General features: G+C 36.2%; 1 protein-coding gene across 1 annotated transcript in view; it reads left to right on the top strand.

Moving 5' to 3' along the window:
- LOC107678350 (transforming growth factor beta receptor type 3-like) overlaps positions 1 to 20,268 on the top strand; it is a 72,727-nt gene that overhangs the window by 25,651 nt on the left and 26,808 nt on the right. Inside the window, exons 3-5 of the mRNA XM_016473571.1 lie at positions 13,855 to 14,038; positions 17,188 to 17,350; positions 18,623 to 18,770. Of these exons, the coding sequence (XP_016329057.1) occupies positions 13,855 to 14,038; positions 17,188 to 17,350; positions 18,623 to 18,770 (495 nt within the window). The remainder of the gene's footprint in view (positions 1 to 13,854; positions 14,039 to 17,187; positions 17,351 to 18,622; positions 18,771 to 20,268) is intronic.

Raw genomic sequence — 20,268 nt, 5'->3', positions numbered from 1 at the left:
TTTCTTTCTTTCTTTCTTTCTTTCTTTCTTTCTTTCTTTCTTTCTTTCTTTCTTTCTTTCTTTCTTTCTTTCTTTCTTTCTTTCTTTCTTTCTTTCTTTCTTTCTTTCTTTCTTTCTTTCTTTCTTTCTTTCTTTCTTTCTTTCTCTCTCTCTTTCTTTCTTTCTTTCTTTCTTTCTTTTTCTTTCTTTACTGTTTTGATTGCTTGATCTTCATCTTAAAACCTACGTCATTCTTCTACATCTACATTTTTTGATAATCCATTTCACTCAGATGTTGTAATATGAAAGAAATGATCTATTACTGTTTCTCACAACAAGAAAATGGCATAAATTGAAATGAAGGTTCAGTGGCTCAGTGGTAGAGCATTGCGTTAGCAGTGCAAAAGGTTGTGGGTTTGATTCCCAGGGAACACACATACTGGTAAAAAAATGTATAGCCTGATCTTTGGATAAAAGCGTCTGCTAAATGCATAAATTACTTCCATATCCATTATATCTATGCCACTGCATGAGACAGTTTACCTTTTTTTTTTTTTTTTACAAAAGATTTACACAGATATTCATACATTTGTTTTATGAATGAGCCCATTGTTATCTAGAAGAAACAACTGAGATATTAAGAGATTGCCTCCTGAGATTTTTCTTTTCTGCAAGTGTGCTTTCAAAACATCTAGCCTGGAACATGATCAGAATCCGTATCTACCTATTTTAAATCCAAACCCTTTGTATTCACTGTACTGCAGAGGGCATTCACAATAAGAAAAAAAGAAAGATTCTTTCATTTGTTTGTCATGGAGTTTAGGGAGTTGTGGAAACAATTTAGACACCGGTTTGATCGAAGCAATGTTACTCACAAATATATAATAGACCAGTGAGATCAGCGACTAAGACTCTCCCTGACAACATTATTGTTTTCCAGCCATCCTGTGAAACAGCGCAGAGTTACTTCACTCCTCTTTACCCTAAAATAACAAGATGACAAGATCCAGGGCGTTCCTCACTGCACTGAGGGAGCTCAGAGGAGAGCTGGAAGGCGGTTTAAGAAAAGAGAGCCACCCCCTGAACAGCCGACCATATTTAGTCAGGAGAGCACTGGGCTTAATGAGAAAATGAAAGTGGGCTGCTCAGGATCTCTGATCATAAGCATCGCTATCTGGGATGGGAAATTTATTTTTTACCCACCAGCCAATTGAGCCAAATGCAAAATTTTATTAGATAGTTTTTGTTGCAATACTGAATAACATAGCTGTGAAATTGGAGAAAAAGCATTACATCTTTGTAGATGACTTCGCTCTGTGTTTTTGTCGTTTTCTTCATAATCCTCTCTGAAATAACTAAACTTAAATAAAAAAGGAAACGGAAGTAAAAAAAAAAAAACAACAACAACAACAAAAAGTTATTTTTGCATTCACACTGTCCTTGGTCTTGAAAGTGGAGTTTCAAGACCAATCACACCTTTAAAAAAAAAAAAAAAAAAACCTTTGTGTTTCAACAACCTCATAGTTATTGTTTATGCTGCTTCTTTTGGAAAATGCTACTACTACTACTACTACTACTACTAATAATAATAATACCAAAAGAAAATTAGGTAATAATGCAAATATAGCTTAACATAAATAAAATGATTTTTCAGCTATAGCATTTTCTTCTCTTATCCAGTGTTATTTTAATATTATTTATATACTGTTGTAGCATTTATTTATATTTTGAATTGGCTGTTATTTATTTATTTATTTTTTTATATGTATTTATATTTTGCCTTAATTAATTTTTTTATTTAATGGTTTTGTTGTAATTTTAGTATTTTCATTTAGTTGCTAAGGCAACATTTCTAATTTACGTTTAACTTTTTTGCATTTAATTTTTTTTGATCTAATATTTTGATACTTTTTCCAGCTTTATTATAATTAATGAAAACAATTTGTAAAAGATGTTGTTGTAGTTAACAATAACAACACTGCTCCTACAGTATCTGTAGTATCAGCTACCTGCAACCAATTAAGTTTTGCCAGCTTTTTTTCTGTTTTTGTTAGATCAGTGTGTTACCCGTGCTGCTGTCTATTATTGTTGGTCAGCACTCATTTACTGGCTTGTGAAATGTCTGAGAAGTGACATATTGTAAATTGGTGGTTGTCACATTGGTCTGCGTCTGTCGGTACAGTATGAATTAGCCATAACAAGCAAAAATAGGCATTTTTGCGTTCTTTTACATGGACCTGAGATTCATTTGAATCCCATATAATACAAATTTCTGCAAACTCTGCACATCATTGTTACTAAATGAGAACTTTTTGTAAAGGCCAATCCGAGACAGGTCGCCCGCAACCATGACTGTTAAATAAATTATGCACCAAAACACCCACATTTGGCTGGTAACGGGTGTTAATTTCCCACCCTGTCCCTATCACATGAGAAAATCACAATGCAGCGAGAGCAAGAGGCCTCACTGGTTTAACTGTCACACTCTTCCTGCCGTGTATACACTGTAAATACCTTTATGTAGCTAGCGGTTCTATGCAATAATCATTTTCAAATGTGTTTTATAACCGTAGCATTCCAGAGGAATGTAGTGCCGAGAGCCACTATTATTTCCATCTGTGTGGACAAGTTCTACTCTCCTGCTTATGTTGTGAATGTGGATGTAAAGTGACTCCGCATACGCAAATCAAATGCATGCTTTCTTTGTCTATGTAAGGAACTTTCTTAAACATGCATACTGACAAAATTATGAATGTCTTCATAAGCCCTTTAGTGGCCACAGAAAGTTGTCCAACTGTACTACACCCTAAATTCTCTTTGTGTGAGTCAGTCCACTTTGACCATGTTAGATTCGATCTTTCCTCCAAAATTCAAATCGCTTGTCATTCATCACCTGGGTGTGGGAAGGGTATTATTTATTCTATAAAACTGCCCGTCAACATATTTCAGTCTTGTTGCATGGCAAAAACTGAGCACAGAATGAAACCAAACCACAGTAAACCAAGTTTTTTTTTGGTTTGTAACCAATGCTCAGGTTTCAGATACTGCTGAGATTATGGATGAGAAAAATTTTATATTGTGATAGACCGTAAATTGAGTTATTTCCTGTAGAGACAGGATGTATTCTTATGTCGGCCTCATATAATTTCAGGCAGACGACTACGGGCAAAATATATTTCAGAGGAGAACGTGCTGAGGTCATTCTTTGACGTTTATTAGCAAGGCAACGCTCTTGTAAATGTCTAGTTTTGTATGTAGTGCTATTAAAGATCATATTTATGCTTTTGGCAGAGCCCAGGGCAACTTATGAGAAAATATGAAGATTGTGTTTGCAACAGATACTTCAGCAGGTAGCTGTGGTTTGGCCAAGACAAATCCTCAAAGCGCTCATAACAAATATGATTGACTTATTAAATGCAAGCTGAGTGACTAAAATGTTACAGATATGTCTGCCTTCTTTGATACTGTCTAGATCAGTTTCACGTTTCAATTACAAAAGATATGTCAATTATAAATGTCAACCCTCTACATGGTGATTAAATCACTCTCGTTAGCCATTGGCTAATTAACTGTTAGATTTCACTTGCCATTGATTGAGGCTAAGGATAAGTTTAGCTCAGATAAATTTTCACTCGCCTACACTTGAACACTTGACTAAGAGTTCGATAATTTTTTGTCTTTATAGTGAGCACACTAATACGAATTATCAATGGATGCACAGCATATTTTTTGGATGGTAAATTCCAGTGTGTAGTGCTCTGTGTTTCTCTCAAACACACACAAAGAGAGAGAAAGCAAGAAAATCTTACATACCACATAGAATTGACATGCTACATGTTAAAGATATTCTTTTTTTGTGTTTTTTTCCTTCTGTTTGTAATTATTTTGCCATTAGAAACAAACAGAAGCCCAGCTGGTTCCTACAGTAGTGGGCATAAATAATTCACAGTTTGCCAAGCAACAGTAGTATAAATAGCATTTATTGCTATTTGTACTTAGCAAAAACAGCCTCTGTCTAAAAATGGCATACACATTTAGCAACATGCTAACATCAAACTATTGTTAACTGTAAACATTAAAGGGTTCACCTTCATGTCGTTCCAATCCCATAAGACCTTTGTTCATCTTCGGAACACAAATTAAGATATTTTTGATGAAATCAGAGAGCATGTGACATCAGTGGTTCATCAGTAATTTTATGAAGCTATGAGAATACTTTTTGTGCGCAAAGAAAACAAAAATAACAACTTAATTCAACGATTTCTTCTCTTCCGGGTCAGTCCGCCACCGAATGAAGTCGTTTATTTTTGTTTTCTCGTAGCGTTCTCGTAGCTTCCTAAAATTATGTTTGAACCACTGATGTCACATGCTCTCTGATTTCATCAAAAATATCTTAATTTGTGTTCCGAAGATGAACAAAGGTCTTACAGGTTTGGAACAACATGAGGGTGAGTAATTAATGACAGAATTGTCATTTTTGGGTGAACTATCCCGTTAATAAGTGAGAGACTATTAATGTTGCTTTGTGTGTTATATCGGTATTGATATATTGGCCATTTCAAGATTATCAGCATCAGTTAATAATTGTGCCTGCTTGGCAAGTTAATAGATGTAATGCCTTAAAAATATATTCTCTTAACTTGAAGAGCCATTATTTCCATTGCTAACAAAAATAAAAAATGGCAAGATTGGACACCCTTGTCTGATCCCTCTACCCGTTTCAAATCTGCCAGAAGTCCCTCTTGCTCATTTAACAGAACTATTACAGCCCTTGTAAATGGTTTTGATAGCTTTTAAAAAATAATTACCAAATCCAAAAAATGTCAATGCGTAAAAAAAATAAAGTGTTCCATTGTGTCAAATGCCTTGTGAAAATCAATAAATAAGATACAACTATTATCTAAAGTATATTCATTATAGTCCACCATGTCAAGCATCAATCTTATATTATTACCAGCATGTCTTCCTTGAATAAATCCAGTCTGTTCCTCATCTATAATATTTTTTAATCCCCCCACTCCCCCACCCCCCATCAGTCTTTAGGCAAAATTAAGGCAAATAATTTGGCATCATTAATTAATTGACTAATGGGTCTCCAATTCTCTAAATGAAGAATATTTTTGATTGGCTTTTGAATTAGTGTAATAACACTTTGTCTTAAAGAAGTGGGTAATTCCATCAAGTTAATAGATTCTCTCTCTCTCTCTCTCTCTCTCTCTCTCTCTGTCTCTCACACACCCTGCTCTCTACAATAGCATCAGCACTGGCAATTGAAAAGTAAACTGACCATTAGTTTTGACTGATAGCACAGAAATACTGGTGCCTTATGTGAGCTGATGATGTGATCTGTTGGCCCTTTCATTGCAAATGGGAACTTTACTCCTCAAACCCTGTGTCTCCTGGAACATCTTAATAATGAGTCAGAACTGCAAAAAGGACCTGATCCCATTGTTGAGCTGTCAGCACGTACCTCCAGCCCTTACTTCACATCTTCCTTTTGCTCTTGGCTTTGATTTTATTAGTCCAAGTCTCATGATGACATCATCTGAATACACACATGCACACACAGCCCTCACAGTAAGTGTGAGATCAGCCAGGGCAATGAGCTCACACTTTTACAAGAAGAACCTCCTTACCAGGCATCCTGACACACTGACAGAATTCATCCTTTTTGTAGAGCAGCTCACACACACACACACACACACACACACACACACACACCCTGTTCCATGCCGGAACTATTTTCGGCTCGACGCTCTGTGAAGTAAACTCAGTTCCAGCACATAGCTGCAGCAGATGGCTCAAGAGTGTGTAGCATCAGAGCCAAGTCTTGTACGATTTTGTTTAAAACTTACAAACATGGCTGGAGAAGAAGCAGAGGGTTTACATCTGCTCATGTCTAGGCACAAATCAACCCAACTAATTCAGCTCAGCTACTTCAGGGTCAATGACATGAGCTCGTTTTCTGTGTGAATCTGAAAAAAAAAAAAGTAATCATACAATGACATTAGTAAACCTGTTTTTAATTTCTAAATGTGAAATTCAGTAAAGTCATGCATGCTGCATGTTACACTGTCTTAAAAAAAAACAAGCTCATTCAAAGAAAGAAAGTGAATAACTTGTGAAAAGTTTGTCATTGTGTTGAAGTGAAAAATATATTTAAAAACTAAAACAAAGAAGAAAAAAAACCAAGATGTGAGATGAAAAGGAAATATATTATTGCACTTGATGGTTACACTACATGACATTTAAACTTTTGATGAAAATAGTAGAAAATTTTATCAAAACCCACATGAATACAAAGAGTACTTTTTCTAAGAACCTGGCACAACTATATTTTAAAAATATTTTTTCTTCTCTTTATTTTTCATTGACCCTGCAACCAGGTTTCTACGTCTCTGGCCCTCAAAGTTGGCCGCACATTTTTACAGTTGAATAATGGCTTTATAAGGCTGGTTGTCTGTGGATAAGCCCTGCCAACCCTTGCTTTCTGGTTCCAGCACTTGGAGGTCCAAAGAGGCAGATGGGAGTCCTGGAGTCTGAGCAGAAAGCTGGTTTTGGCTGCTTTGTATACATCACCCAGCCCTAAAACAAAAGCTCAGAAATCCAAACATCTCATTGTAAAACACAATCCCTCCGACGCCATTGCCAATTTACCGCCAGTCGTGAAAGAGCCTGAAGGGGGACATGGGTGGATGCTTGTATATCAGAATCATCTTGAAACAAATATTGTTCTTGTCTGAAGGAGACCAGAACAGTTGGCGTATGTTGTACTTTCATTGCTGGTGATCAGCATGGGATATTGGTATCTTCAATACACTTATAGCATTCTTGGTCAAGCAACAGGACTTCAAACCAACCACACCCACTGCAAAAACTCCCATCTTCTAAGAAGAATCGCTTTATGTATCCCCCAATTGTAAGTCGCTTTGGATAAAAGCGTCTGCTAAATGACTAATGTAAATGTAAATGTAAATGTAAACTTCACGGCCTAGCTTTGTTGGTTAAGCAACACATTTTTTTCTTGGGCCGGTTGCACCAGCTGTGCGTAAGTTACAGCTTAGCCTGGTTTTAACATTAAAGGAGCACTTCGCGCCACTAACATAGTTGAACTTTGTTAATGTCATGCTACGCAACTGCATGTTAATTTACGGAGAGCTTGCAACCTAATAGCTACGTTCTGCCTAAACAAATGGTGTAAACAAGGTACAGAGTTAGTTCTAAACTAGCATACGGATGGCTGATGTAATCTTACCGTGGTAAACAAGAAGGCTACTATGATCCACAGACTAGACCAGCATCAAACCAGCACTAATCAGCCTGGAAATTCTTTCTGGTCTAAACTGTGATCTTCAGCAGGGTCTTGTTAAATTGGGGACTGTGTTCGATCTGGCAGATGTTTATGAAATGATGGCGCAACATTTTAAAAAGTTTGGCTGTTGTAAATTTGTTGCTCTTTCTGTATTTGCCAAGTGGTTATTTTCCTGAGTTTCATTGCCTTGGGAGGTTAGCAAAAACAGTCTTCCTCTCCCTCTGATTTTTAATTGAAACCATTACGGGACCAATATTGGTTTTGCGATGGAGGTTGATCTGCAGGAACGCTCTTCTGTGGCGCTTGCAGACAGATGGTGTTGTTTGTTCCACGGCAGTCTCTCTCTCCAGTTCACAGGAACACGGCCGTGGAATTTTGCCAGGAACTTGATTAGCTTTCTGGAGTGAGCGGAACAAATCACCCACAAATGTATTTACTGCCTTCATCTCTTCAGCACGTCATGGCCCGTTTTTTTTATTTTTTTTCCTGAAGCTCACGTCACATCTCTTTACTCTCACGTCTGTTTCAAACACTTCATCAACTACTACAGATAAATGTGCTTTCTCAAGAAGAGGGCGTTTCATAGTGAGATTAGTGTGCGCTTATAATTGATATAAACCATTTGACACGACATCTTTTCTTATTCTCAACATATGGTTGTAATATGTAGATGTTGATAGGCAGAAGGTGCAGGAAATCCAGTGAAATATGCTTTTAGGAAGCATGCAGGGTACTAGGTGGAAAACAGATGTTAATCTGAGACATTCTGAGGACACAGGTGTGATGGAAACTGTGCAAATATTGCCTTCTTTGGCTGAGGCGTAAATGTACAGTAGGTAGCATTACAAAACCAGTGTAAAAACCATGGCAGCAGTGAGGTGTAAAATTTCATAACCCAATTTTTCAAACCTTTGGATCAGCAAATGCCAGATGTCAGGCTGTTCTTGCTTTCTCAGCAGAAGTAGATAAAACATTTTGGTTTGGCTGGATGATGTGATATTTAGTTGGGCTGTGTAAGACTCAGCAGCTCTGTAGGACATTTCTGAATCCATCAGGTTACCTCACAGGGGCTTTCAGAGTTCCCGTGAGCCTCAACACAGACTCAGACTCCTGAGAGCAGAGCATGGACATTAGCTCATATCGCTGAGCTAACCCAGGGCTAAGCTCCAGTCTGGACCTGTTTACCGACAGATAAGGCATAAACAGGAAGATTTATGCAGGGCTAAGCCTGCTGAAATGTTCAAGACGGGTTCTTGTGAGAGTGAGAAGAGCAGGACTGAGAAGCAACGACACTCAAGACACTGAGGGAAACGCCATTCTTCTCAAATCAGACTCTGCTCCAATACAGACACTGTTCAGTGGACAGAATTTTTCTTAGTCTTTTTGTATCTTTATTGGATAGATATGGAGCAAAGCTGAGCAGTGCCACTCACTAAAATGTTCTTACTTATATTAACAGAAAAGTTTCTCATGCTAAAATGTCTTTTAAACAGGCGCATACATGCATAAATTTGTTCTTACCCTTTAATTGAGATGTTTTTGATTTTAATTTTGATTTCTAAGTAAAGGACCATGTTAACAGTTTGTAAATTGTATACACCCAAACCATCTCCATTTAAGGACTTTCTGCATAATCACTCCTGAGAACATTTAATGTATTCATTTTTTAAATATTTTTAAATTAATATATTTTGTATGCTTTGCTAATATACAAAAATGCAAAGTTAAAATTTGTATTATATTTTATATAAATTAATATTTTATTTAATAATTTTATTATTTCAATTAAAAGCAGAAGTTACCTTTGAGATGCTCTGATGAAAAAGGCTTATAGGAATAACAAATATAACCATAATCTAATAGTCTGAATTCTGTTTTTTTCTTATTTACCCTGGAGCCTGTTTCATAAATATACAGAAATAAGAATTGACTTTTGGGATTGGGATGAGGGTTTACAGCCTGAGGTAACTGCCTCCCACGGAGAGATTCTGCTGTTAACACACACCACTAATTATGTTCAATAAAGGTGGGCTGCAGCTTACACTTACCACATCACTCATGAGACACACACTGTTGAAAATAAACCTGCCTTTTAATTGCTCTCTGTTTTAGTTTTGTTTACAAAAGTCTATGTACATAATCTCACAATTACCTGTGTTTTTACTTACCTCTCACTCTGAAGTCATTATTACTACAGATATTTCTTTCAAAATGTACATTGTGCGTCCTTCTCAGGTAGTATTTAAACCAGTGATCCTCAAATCTGGCTCGCGAGATCCACTTTCCTGCAGAGTTTAGCTCCAACCCTATAATCAAACAAATCTACCTGTGATTTTCTAATGATCCTGAAGACATTGATTAGCAAACTCAGGTGTGTTTGATTAGGGTAGAGCTAAACTCTGCAGGAAAGTGGATCACTGATTTAAACTAATCATCTCCCAAATTAAAGGCAATCATATAACTTGTACTTTTGATTTCCGTACTAAAAGTTAGACTCGTGTTGTATTATATGCCATAATCATTTAAAAACATGTCTGTCCATCTGTATGCTGGCATTGAGTTTGATGGGTTTGGAAGGGATGAAGATGGTTTTGGGTTGGGGGTTCGGGGATCTGGCTGAACTCCAGAGTGGGTTTATTGCTTTCATATTCCCTTTTGGAATTCTTGAGGTTTGAAACTCTTCCCAAAGCTTGGAGCTAATTTAGTTTTAGGCTTTTCCTTCTAATTCCTTGAAACTAATTACAACCCTATTCCCGCAATTAAATCGATAAACTCCTCTGTGCTCAGTTGGGCTTGCCAGCAGAAACTCCTCTCCTCTCCTCTCCTCTCCTCTCCTCTCCTCTCCTCTCCTGGAATTATCCTTTTATTATTATCCTTGTCATCCCTTTCAAGTAAATTAAATCGACAGCATTTGTACTGTAGCTAGTGTTTATCTCAAAAAAAATATTTTCGATTGTCCCTCTATGAAAATTAATGAATAAATAAATAACAATGCAAACAGATCTGAGACACTTTCAACTGAAGTAAATGTGCCTAAAAAAGTAAAACATATAATATTCACTGTTTCAGTAGTATAGCCACAAAATGTAAACAATATGCATGTTAACATGATGACATTAGTGTGATTTTTTTTTTCCTTTTTCTGTGTAAAGTTTAGGGTCAATAGGCTTAAAAAATAAATAAACTATTTAATCATTGCATTAATGCGTTAAATTGATCAAAATACATATATTTAAGACATATAAAAGCATTTATTCAAATAAATGCTGTTCTTTGAACTTTCTATTAATCGAAAAATCTTGAAAAATTCAGGGTTTCCAAAAAAAAAAAAAGATAAATGAATAAAATAATAAAAAAGCAGAACATAATAAGTAAAATAATATATTTTTCTTGAGCATGAAAATTAAGCTTTGCCATCACATGAATAAATTACTTTTTAAAATGTATTAAATGTATTTAAAAACTAAATGTTAAAGTAATAAAAATATATAAAAATAAAATTCTAAAAATAAAACAAAAATTATTATTTAAAATAAATAAATATATAAATAAAATTCTAATAATAAACAAATAATGTGTTGAAATTATTATTATGTTGTTTTTATTATAATCAACATTAGGCCACAAATGCTATTGACTGAACTTAACGTATTGAACCCTAAATATTCCTTTAACAGGAAAACTGCACAGTTCAACACACTGTCTACAGTACAGAGGAACCCTAAAAATAACCTTCAACCGAGTCCTAAATTCTTCGACGGCCTCTATGCCTTTCTCATGCTTTTTTCTTTTTCTTTTTGAAATGTATCACTTCTGGCAAGGATGGGGTGTTTGCCTGGGGAGCCGTCCAGAGGTCGAGCAGATGTTCCTCCTGGTACTGGGTCATGCACCGGGACAGATCTCAGCTCCTTCAGCACGTCATATGCCTCTCTTGATCTCTCCCTCTCCATTACTACACCTCTTCTGTCTGTCACCGCACAATAGTACACAGGACCCTGGCTGTAGTTCAGATTGGCTGTCTGGCTCTCTGTGCAGCTCGTATGGGGTCCATCAGCGCTGTGGTGTGATGTAATGGTTTAATTGGGTTTGCCAGCACGGGGCCGGCTGAGCGCAGAAAGAACACCTTTGGGAGAATGAGAGAGAGAAATGAGTGGAAAAAGCATGGAAATGTAAAGAGTCTGGGCTGTCTAGACCGTGTGCTTGGCTGTGTGGAGCTGTACGGCGAGTTTTTCAACATATGTGAATGTTTATCTCTCTGAAATGGAGCATGTGGACCCAAGGTCCATTTGGAGCCAAAAGGGAGGACTTTCAGAGCAAAGCCCGCCCTAGTCAAGCAAGACGACATGCAGAGAAACTCACAACACAATGCTTCATACATTTACAAGAGCATATGCACAACTGTTAAATTAAACTTAAACACACACCTTACCTACCTCTTACCTATTTACCTACTTTGATCTTTTGCTCTCATTACACTCTCTGTAATTGCTATAATTTGCATCTCATTCTTTAAACATAGCATTTGAAGGAAATCAAGCACGTAACACATAGTTAGAGTATCCTGGATGAAAGGTTAGCTGGCGGAAGTACACAGCAGTGCTTATGCTGACAGGACTCCTCAGTCGTGAGCTGCTATGACAGCTGTGAAGTGTACATGCTGTGTTATTCTTCCTGTACACTACTACGCTAACACTGCTCTCGCTTGCTCTCTGTCTAACTATGTTTACATGTAGAATAAGGATCTTTTTATAATCAAAATGATAGGTCAAATACAACGAAAAGTACTCGAAAACACAGTTGAAAAAGTAAACTGATCTCTGTCGAAAATGAAAATTTTAATGTAATGCATAGAAAATGCATATTTAAAAGGTGCATATTTTAAATGATTGAAGAATAATTGTCATGTAAACCTTTAAATTTAACTGTTTTCACCTTATTTATAACACTTGCGTACATACATAGTGCAGTGTTTTTATACATATCAAAATTCAACATGATTGCATTTTCTACAGGGGCTGTGCTTTCTTTATTAAAGTCACATAGCACAAAAATGAATTCCTATATTGAACTCCTTATCCTATAATTCCCAAACTGTAAATTACAGCAGGACATCTCTCTCCCACCAATCTTTGCTACATACTTTTTTCCATGTCTAGTTATTGATGGAAAAAATAATTTTGAGAGTTCAAATTCTTGGAAAGGTTTTCTCGTGACTAACTTCTTTAGTCAGCTGCTTGCATTTCCCAGCATAAATGCTGCTCTTCGCATGCACAAAAATTGTTTTCGTAATACATGTGATGCACATCTGTCTATATAAACAGTATGTTTGCAATCTGCAGTCAGATTTAATGTATTCACATGGACAAAAGGTCTGCATGTAAACAATCACTGTCTGCTATACATTAAGCTCATATTTGGAATGTAATACCAGTATACGTTAACTAATGAATAGGACTGAATGAATATAAAAAAAAATGGAAAATGGAAATGAAAGAGTGCATTGTGCGATAGTGTTTTGTGCAGCGTTATCAGTGTGTATACTGCATATTTTGGCAAATGTAGTATTCTGTGCACATTTGCAGAGTCTAAATGCTGCATACTGCTTGACATTAAGTATTTGATCCCCTTAAAGTCTGACTTTGATGGTGTGCATGTGTGAAAGTGTGTACATATGTTGTCTATAAGGCTAATCTCAGCCGTGTGCCGTCCATCCAAAATAACCTCCTGCCCATCTCCTCTGATGCACAGCAGTGTGTTATATAAACAGTGGAAAGCAAACACCTTATTGTGTAAGAGGACCGTGTGTGAAAATATGGAGCACACATTCAAAGAAGGTTTCAAAAAACTATCAGGGCAGAGTGTTAAAGATGTGTTTCTATAAGGCTAATCTCAGCCGTGTGCCGTCCATCCAAAATAACCTCCTGCCCATCTCCTCTGATGCACAGCAGTGTGTTATATAAACAGTGGAAAGCAGACACCTTATTGTGTAAGAGGACCGTGTGTGAAAATATGGAGCACACATTCAAAGTGTGAAAAAAAACTATCAGGGCAGAGTGTTAAAGATGTGTTTTGGCAAAGATCGCATGGAAGGTTTCATTTTGGAAAGGCCTGTTTTGATACTCTTTTTCCTTTCCTCTCATAATCTATAGTTTTGCCCTTAAATTTTATTACTTCAGACTTTCTCGCTGTAAAATGGGATGTGCATATCAATACAGCTTTGAGTTTTATGGGCCTGTCTTCATCAACAGAGAGATCTTTGTCTCTTGAACTGTCAAGGGGAACAAACACTCCACAAGTTAACAAAAGGGGTTTGTATTGTACGCTAGGGTGGCTCAGGCAGCAAAAATCTGACAGTTTCTCTTTGTAATACAATTGTTAAACATTTCCATTACTAATTCAGAAGCTACTGTGTCAAAGTGATATGGAACTGGCAGTTATTAAACCTGGAACTACTACATAGCTGTTTAGTTATTGAAAATTGATCAATCAACCAATCAGAATCAAGAATTTAACAACTCTGTTGTAGAAAATGTGTTAACGGCTTTATTTTGTTGAATTCTTAGGTTGCAGAGGGATCTGAAGTGCACTTTGAGGCAGGAAATTTCTCTGAGTCGTGTGAGGTGAAGGTGGAAAGTCTTCCTCATGGCAATGAACACCTGCTTTCTTGGGCCCATCAACGCTATCATGCAGTTACCTCTTTTAGCGAGCTCAAGATGGCCCACGACATCTACATCAAGGTTGGAGAGGGTATGTAAATATGAGCACACACAACATTTTAGAATTCCCTTTTTAGGTACGTGTTGCTCAAAACGTTTTTATAATTATTATTAATATACTTTTGAGTTCATGACAAAGTTTCAAATCAGTATTTTGGTCTTTTTTGTAAAAATAAAAATAAAAATTTGCTTAAATGCAAATACTTGAAGCTAAATATAGTAAGACTTTACAGTGACTATAACTTGAAATTTTTTTCTTATCACACCAAATTTCTTATATATATATTTTTTTTAAATAATTAAGAAAAATAAATGTAATTCAAAATGTAAAAATAAACTTAATTTAATTTGTTCAGAACATTATGGTTATATATATTATTTTATTCTATTAGAATTGTATATATATATATATATATATCCCTTGTGTTGTGTTCAGAACCCTATCACACTTACGAGGTTAAAGAGCAAAAAGGACCCGGCCTCAAAATATTGCTTAGCTTTTTTCACTCAAAAAATTAGGTGCCTACTCTTAGATAAATGAGGCCTACGATTGATCAGAAGCAAATATAAATACAAAACCAGTCCTAAATGAAAGATAAGAAGTTGACAAAAAGATTGAATCCAATCTTTGTTGATAATATAGCATAATTACTTCAAATCAAATACTGATTAAGAAAATTATTTGTTTTTAGCTGCCTTTGAACTTCAATCATGGCCCAGCACATGCTAATTCACTCTCAATGGTGCCTATTGACTGTGTTTAGTAACCAAACCCATGGGTAATAACACAAATACCAAAGAAGCCACCTCAAGTCATTCTGATTTCCACTGGGCAACATTCAGTTTCTTTTAAAAACAACATGGCAAAATCTGTGGGCTTTTTAACTGGCAGATTTTCTCTCTGCCTCTCATTTGTATCAGTTGATTTGCTTGCGTGTCACTCCCTTCTTTTCTGTCAGACTCATAAGCAACCAAGTGATGGAGAATTGATGGAAAGACCAAGTAAACATACAGGAAGAGTTTCAGGCGAAAACTCTTAACTGCCAGCTTGTGCGTACAGGCCCTTTGCCAAACCTGAAGCCTTTCACAACAGTCCTTTTAAAAAGAGAAGGATGAGGAAGAATAGCAGACTGAGAGGAAAAAGGGAATGTGTAAAGGGAAAGTTTGGCAGGGAAGGTATAGAACAAGCATAAAAGAAAATAGAGCCCAAAACAGAAAGTCCAAATTTATAGCAGTGCCAGGAAGCCCTGCAAGATGGCAAAGTATCTTAGCCATCTGCCCGATGACATGAGCCGTAGGGGGGAAATTGGCTTATTCTCAAAGGAAATGGTTTGGGGGAATTTAACTTGAAACCGACTGTTGGACTTTGATATGATGTTTGAGTCAGACATGGCTGCCACATTCAAATAGATGTTGTTGTTTACTTGTTGAGGGCATGAAAGTGAGAAAGTAGAAACAGATACTTGCAAAATACGCGCCATTAGCGCAGGGAGCCGCAGGACTTGTTTGAAGAAAGAAAAAAAGGACAGATCCGGCTGTGTGTTTCACCCAGGGCTCCATCGTGTTTCCCCTGCTGAGTTCTAAGACCAAACCAGCAACACATCTGACTTCAGCATCTCTCTGCTGTCAGGTTGCCCGGTTAAACTGCTGCTGCTCATTTTTCAGTCCGTAAAAGAACATAAGATTCAAGTACTAGAAAAAAGTAATGACTGCATCGTTCAAAGTACGCTTTTCCAGTCTCTGAGCCTGTTTCGATCAGGCCCGTAAAACATTTGGCCCCGTGTCATTTTGAGTTTGTGGTTTGGCAGTGACTCAAAAGTCTGTGTTTACCTCTACAGGAGAGTTCTGGCCTTCTACTCTATCTCTACCCTTTGTAGCTCTGCATGAGAGCGGACATGCTTCCGATCTGTTTGCTGTAGAGAACAGGCAACCCTCTTTCCCCCAGTACCTCAAAGAGCCGAGAGTATGAGATGCCAACCTTTTCATGATGAGTTCACACTCGTCACCCTTGCGTTTTGTCCAAAAGCATAATGGCCAAATAAGGAAGCATCTGTCTTCTGTTTCTCTGGGGCAAAGAGAAGAGCCATTATCTCTTTTGTGGAGGAGCAAAGAAAACAGTGTTCAAGAGCCGAGAGGATTTTATTTATTTATTTATTATTATTTTTCAGGGAATATTTTATTTTTTGCACGGAACAATTTTTTATTTTCTGCAACAGGACAAGTCAGTCAGAGTACTGTGTTTTCACTGATTAATAAGAATTTATAAGGGATTAATCTGCCAATATTTGGCCATTTTTTATTTATTTATTATTATAATTTTTTTATTTAGTCATTTAGCAGATGCTTTTATCCAAAGCGACTTACAAATTAGGACAATATTGTGAGAATATCATCGTTGTTTTAATTAAATGTTGAAAAAATTATTATTATTATTATTATTCATTTTAGCATGTCTATGTACAATTAATTTTTGGATCAAAAGTTTTGAATCAGTAAGATTTGAATTTATTTATTTGTTTGTATGTTTGAAAGAAATTAATACTTTTATTCAGAAAGGATGCATTGAATTGATTAAAAGTGACCATAAGAACTTTTTTTTTTTAATACATGTATTTTCTATTTAAAATAAATGCTGTTCTTTTGGATTTAAAAAAAAAAAAATTTTCTTAAATAAAAAAACAGCACAACTGTTTTCAACTTAAAAAACTGAGCAAAATTACATATTACATATTTTTAATAATACATTAATAATAAAATAGAAAACTATTTACATTTTACAAACTGTTAGAAAACAGTTTAAATTGTAATAATATTTCACAGTATATTTTTTTATCATTTATCGCTCCCCAAACCTTGGAACAGTGTTATCGATATCGGCATTTGGCCAACCTGCTTTTAAGGTATGGGCATCACCAGTGGTCGCTGAAAATAGTTTGACCACTATGAAAAAACCCACAAACTTCACTCTGTTTCCATTCCTGCTCTTGTGCTGTGGTCTGGCACACAGCAAATACAGACAAGCCAAGTGATACAAACAGTGAAATGTTCCAGTGCTATTATACTAAATATAAGATTATAGGACTGTAACTAACTGTTGGTGAATGTGGTGAATGTGTCAAACATGTCTGGGTCCTCAAAATTTCTAGCCCTTAGCCTAAACGTATCTCATATTTGTTTCAGACCCCGTCTTCTCCGAGACCTGTAAGATCGATAACAAGTTCCTGTCTCTAAACTACCTGGCAAGCTACATCCAGCCCCAGCCATCCACAGGGTGTGTTCTCTCAGGTCCTGATCACGACCAGGAGGTCCACATCATTGAGCTCCAGGCACCAAACTCCAGCAGGTGAGGAGAAGACTCTTGAACTGCATTCCTTTTTTGTTCTCCTGTGTTACAAAAATATCCAAACATTTTTTTTTCTTAAATCTTATGTCAGGAATAAACTAAGAAGTTTCTGTAATACAGCTCCTGCAGAGTAAAGTGAATATAATGTTCAGGTGATTCTTAGAAGTTTGAACTCATTTTGGAAGCTTAGAAGTTGTAATTACACCAACAGTTTGAAACACAAGTAAAATCGCTGTCTTTTGCACTTTCATATTATTTTCTTAGCTTTTTAGTGCTTGCACAACAAAATGAAGAGCACAGAATATGCATTTTGTTCATATTAAATACAGAGAAATGCAATTAATGTACACTACCATTCAAAAATGTGGGGTCAGTATTATTGTCTGAGAGAAATTAATACTTTTATTCAGCAAAGATGCATTAAATTGAGTGATGGAAAAGTAAATACGTTTGCATTGGTCCAAAAAATAAACGTAAACTTTCTATTCATCAAAGCAACCTTAAAAAAAATCGGTGAAAAATTCAGCTTTGCCATCACAGAAATAAATACAATTTTAGAAACCGGTTATTTTAAATTGTAATAATATTTCACAATATTACTGTTTTGATTGCATTTTTGATCAGGTAAAATGCAGCCCTGGTGAGCATAAGAGACGTCTTTCAAAAACATGAACAAAAACCTTACTAACCCCTAACTTTTAAATGGTAGCGTATATGATTTAATCTGCTGTTGAAAGACACCTGAAGGCCTTTCCAGACATCCATTTCACATAAAAGAAGTACATACTATGCATAAATGTGTTTCTGTGTTTAGTATACCATGGTGTGTATGTGGGCGCTCATGGGTGGGTGTGTTTGCTTTCTTGTGTAAATGTGCGTGCATGTCGCTTTGTATTTGTCATTTTAGGTTGTCATTGTGTTTCCTCCGGTTCTGTAAAGGTTTATTTGGAAATAGGCAGGAACTAGGGTATTGTTGATTTTGGAAAACTCTGCCGGGTAGAACTCTCTCCGCCCCCGCCAATATCACTCACTATTGCCTAATAGTGACTCAAAAATGAAAAACAGATCTGAAGATATGCAAGCATCATGATGGATCCCAGCATTGCGTTATGTGGTCTGTTTCACATGTGTCCAGCTTTGTTTTCTAGGAAGCGGTCCAGATTTTTAATCAATTGGCGAGACACAGAAAACATGTTAAAAATGAAGATTCATTTTTCCAAGATTCTTATGGCCTTTCTTCCATTCCCACTCTCTCTCTTTCTCTCTGAGTAGTGCATTCCAGGTGGATGTGATTGTGGATTTAAGGCCGCTGGATGGTGACGCCCCGCTCCATCGTGATGTTGTGTTGCTTCTGAAATGTGAGAAGTCAGTGAATTGGGTAATCAAAGCCCACAGCGTCATCGGCAAACTGGACATTGTGGTATGATTTCTCAATTACTGGCTACATGCAAAATATATAATGTAAATGCAAAGACAGCAAATCCCTCATGACTATTTTTTTTCCATTGTTGCTTTACATACTAATTTATAATGTTTAAAGAAAGTTTAGAGGAAGTTTAAGACAAATATACTGTTTAAAGATTGCATTTTATGCAAATGATTTTTAGCAGGATTGTTTTTCGAAAATTACATGTTGTTATAAAATTCCAGCTGTAATGTTGAAAAAATTAAGAAAAGGATCAGATAAATACTACTGTTATATACAGATTTTTCTTTATGTTTTTGAAAGAACATTCTTATTTTCAACAAGGCTTTCTTGTTATTATCACATTCGAATATGTCTGTGTTGCTTAGTGAAGTCTGAAAACCACAATTTAGGTTTTTTTTTCAGGGTTGTAACATTACGTCTTTACTGTCAAAAAATCTATACTTTTTTTTTTATAGTTGGTAAGTAAACTGTATATAATGGTTTTTCTCTGTGTCAAAAGAATGAGCAAAAGATAGCAAGTTGATCCAATGACTGTTAGATCTGGAGGCCTGTCATGAAATGGAGTAATAACAGAAAGAGGAGTGTAGTGAGTTTTTCTTCAGCCAGAGCCTTTGGAGTGTTTTTATTGTAGTGTTGGCCTGGCACTTCAGAATATGAATTATGGGAGCGTCTGGCTGCTGGTTTCAGATAGCGCAGCACAAGACACACCACTGAAACTGTCACTGCACTGCTCTTGGAAAGCGATTGCGCACACTGTGTAATTTAATGCTAAATATTTGTGCGTTTTTATGTGCTGCTTACTAGAAAAAATCTGCAGTGTCATTATAACAAGTCACATTACTTTTAAGAGTTTTAAGGTGTTTATATGATATTTTATGGATGTATTTCTAAACTGGAAAAGAGTAATGTAGAGAAAAGTACTTTATATACAAGTACAGTGTGATTCTTTCACATACTGATCTCTCATTGAATATACAAAGACAGAAACCAAAACAGTACAGTAGACATCAGGGGTTTTTATATAAGAATGTTTATATTTTTAAATGGCAGCAGTTGAAGTTAAAGAAATTGACACATGCTCCAAGACTCAATAGTTAACACAGTATTTCACAGAATTTTGGAATTAAACTATTGGGGTACAGTGTTCCTAGATTATGCTATGGTAGTTGGCATTGGCAGTCACAAAGTTCATTAGAGAATTTTTATGTGAATGTCTAAGATAGTGTGAAAAGCATCTGTCTCCATGAATTTGTTTGATTGAACATGTCTGTGTCCAAGTGAATCAGTTACAGTGTTTTAGAGCATGGGAGAATGTAAGTTATGCATGTGATACGATCCACAGCCTTGTAAAATCAAAGCCCTGCTACTGTTGGCAGATTGGCTCGAGCTCATTGTCCAGCCTGGTGTGGGAAACACGGCTGGGAATGAGGACTATCTGCCCTTCACACCCAACAAAGAACAAAGAGAAGCTAACATATCATTCCTATGT

This window comes from Sinocyclocheilus anshuiensis, unplaced genomic scaffold, assembly GCF_001515605.1.
Source record: "Sinocyclocheilus anshuiensis isolate Anshui unplaced genomic scaffold, SAMN03320099.WGS_v1.1 scaffold1426, whole genome shotgun sequence".
Classification (NCBI taxonomy): domain Eukaryota; kingdom Metazoa; phylum Chordata; class Actinopteri; order Cypriniformes; family Cyprinidae; genus Sinocyclocheilus; species Sinocyclocheilus anshuiensis.
This window is presented reverse-complemented; position numbering and strand designations above follow the sequence as displayed.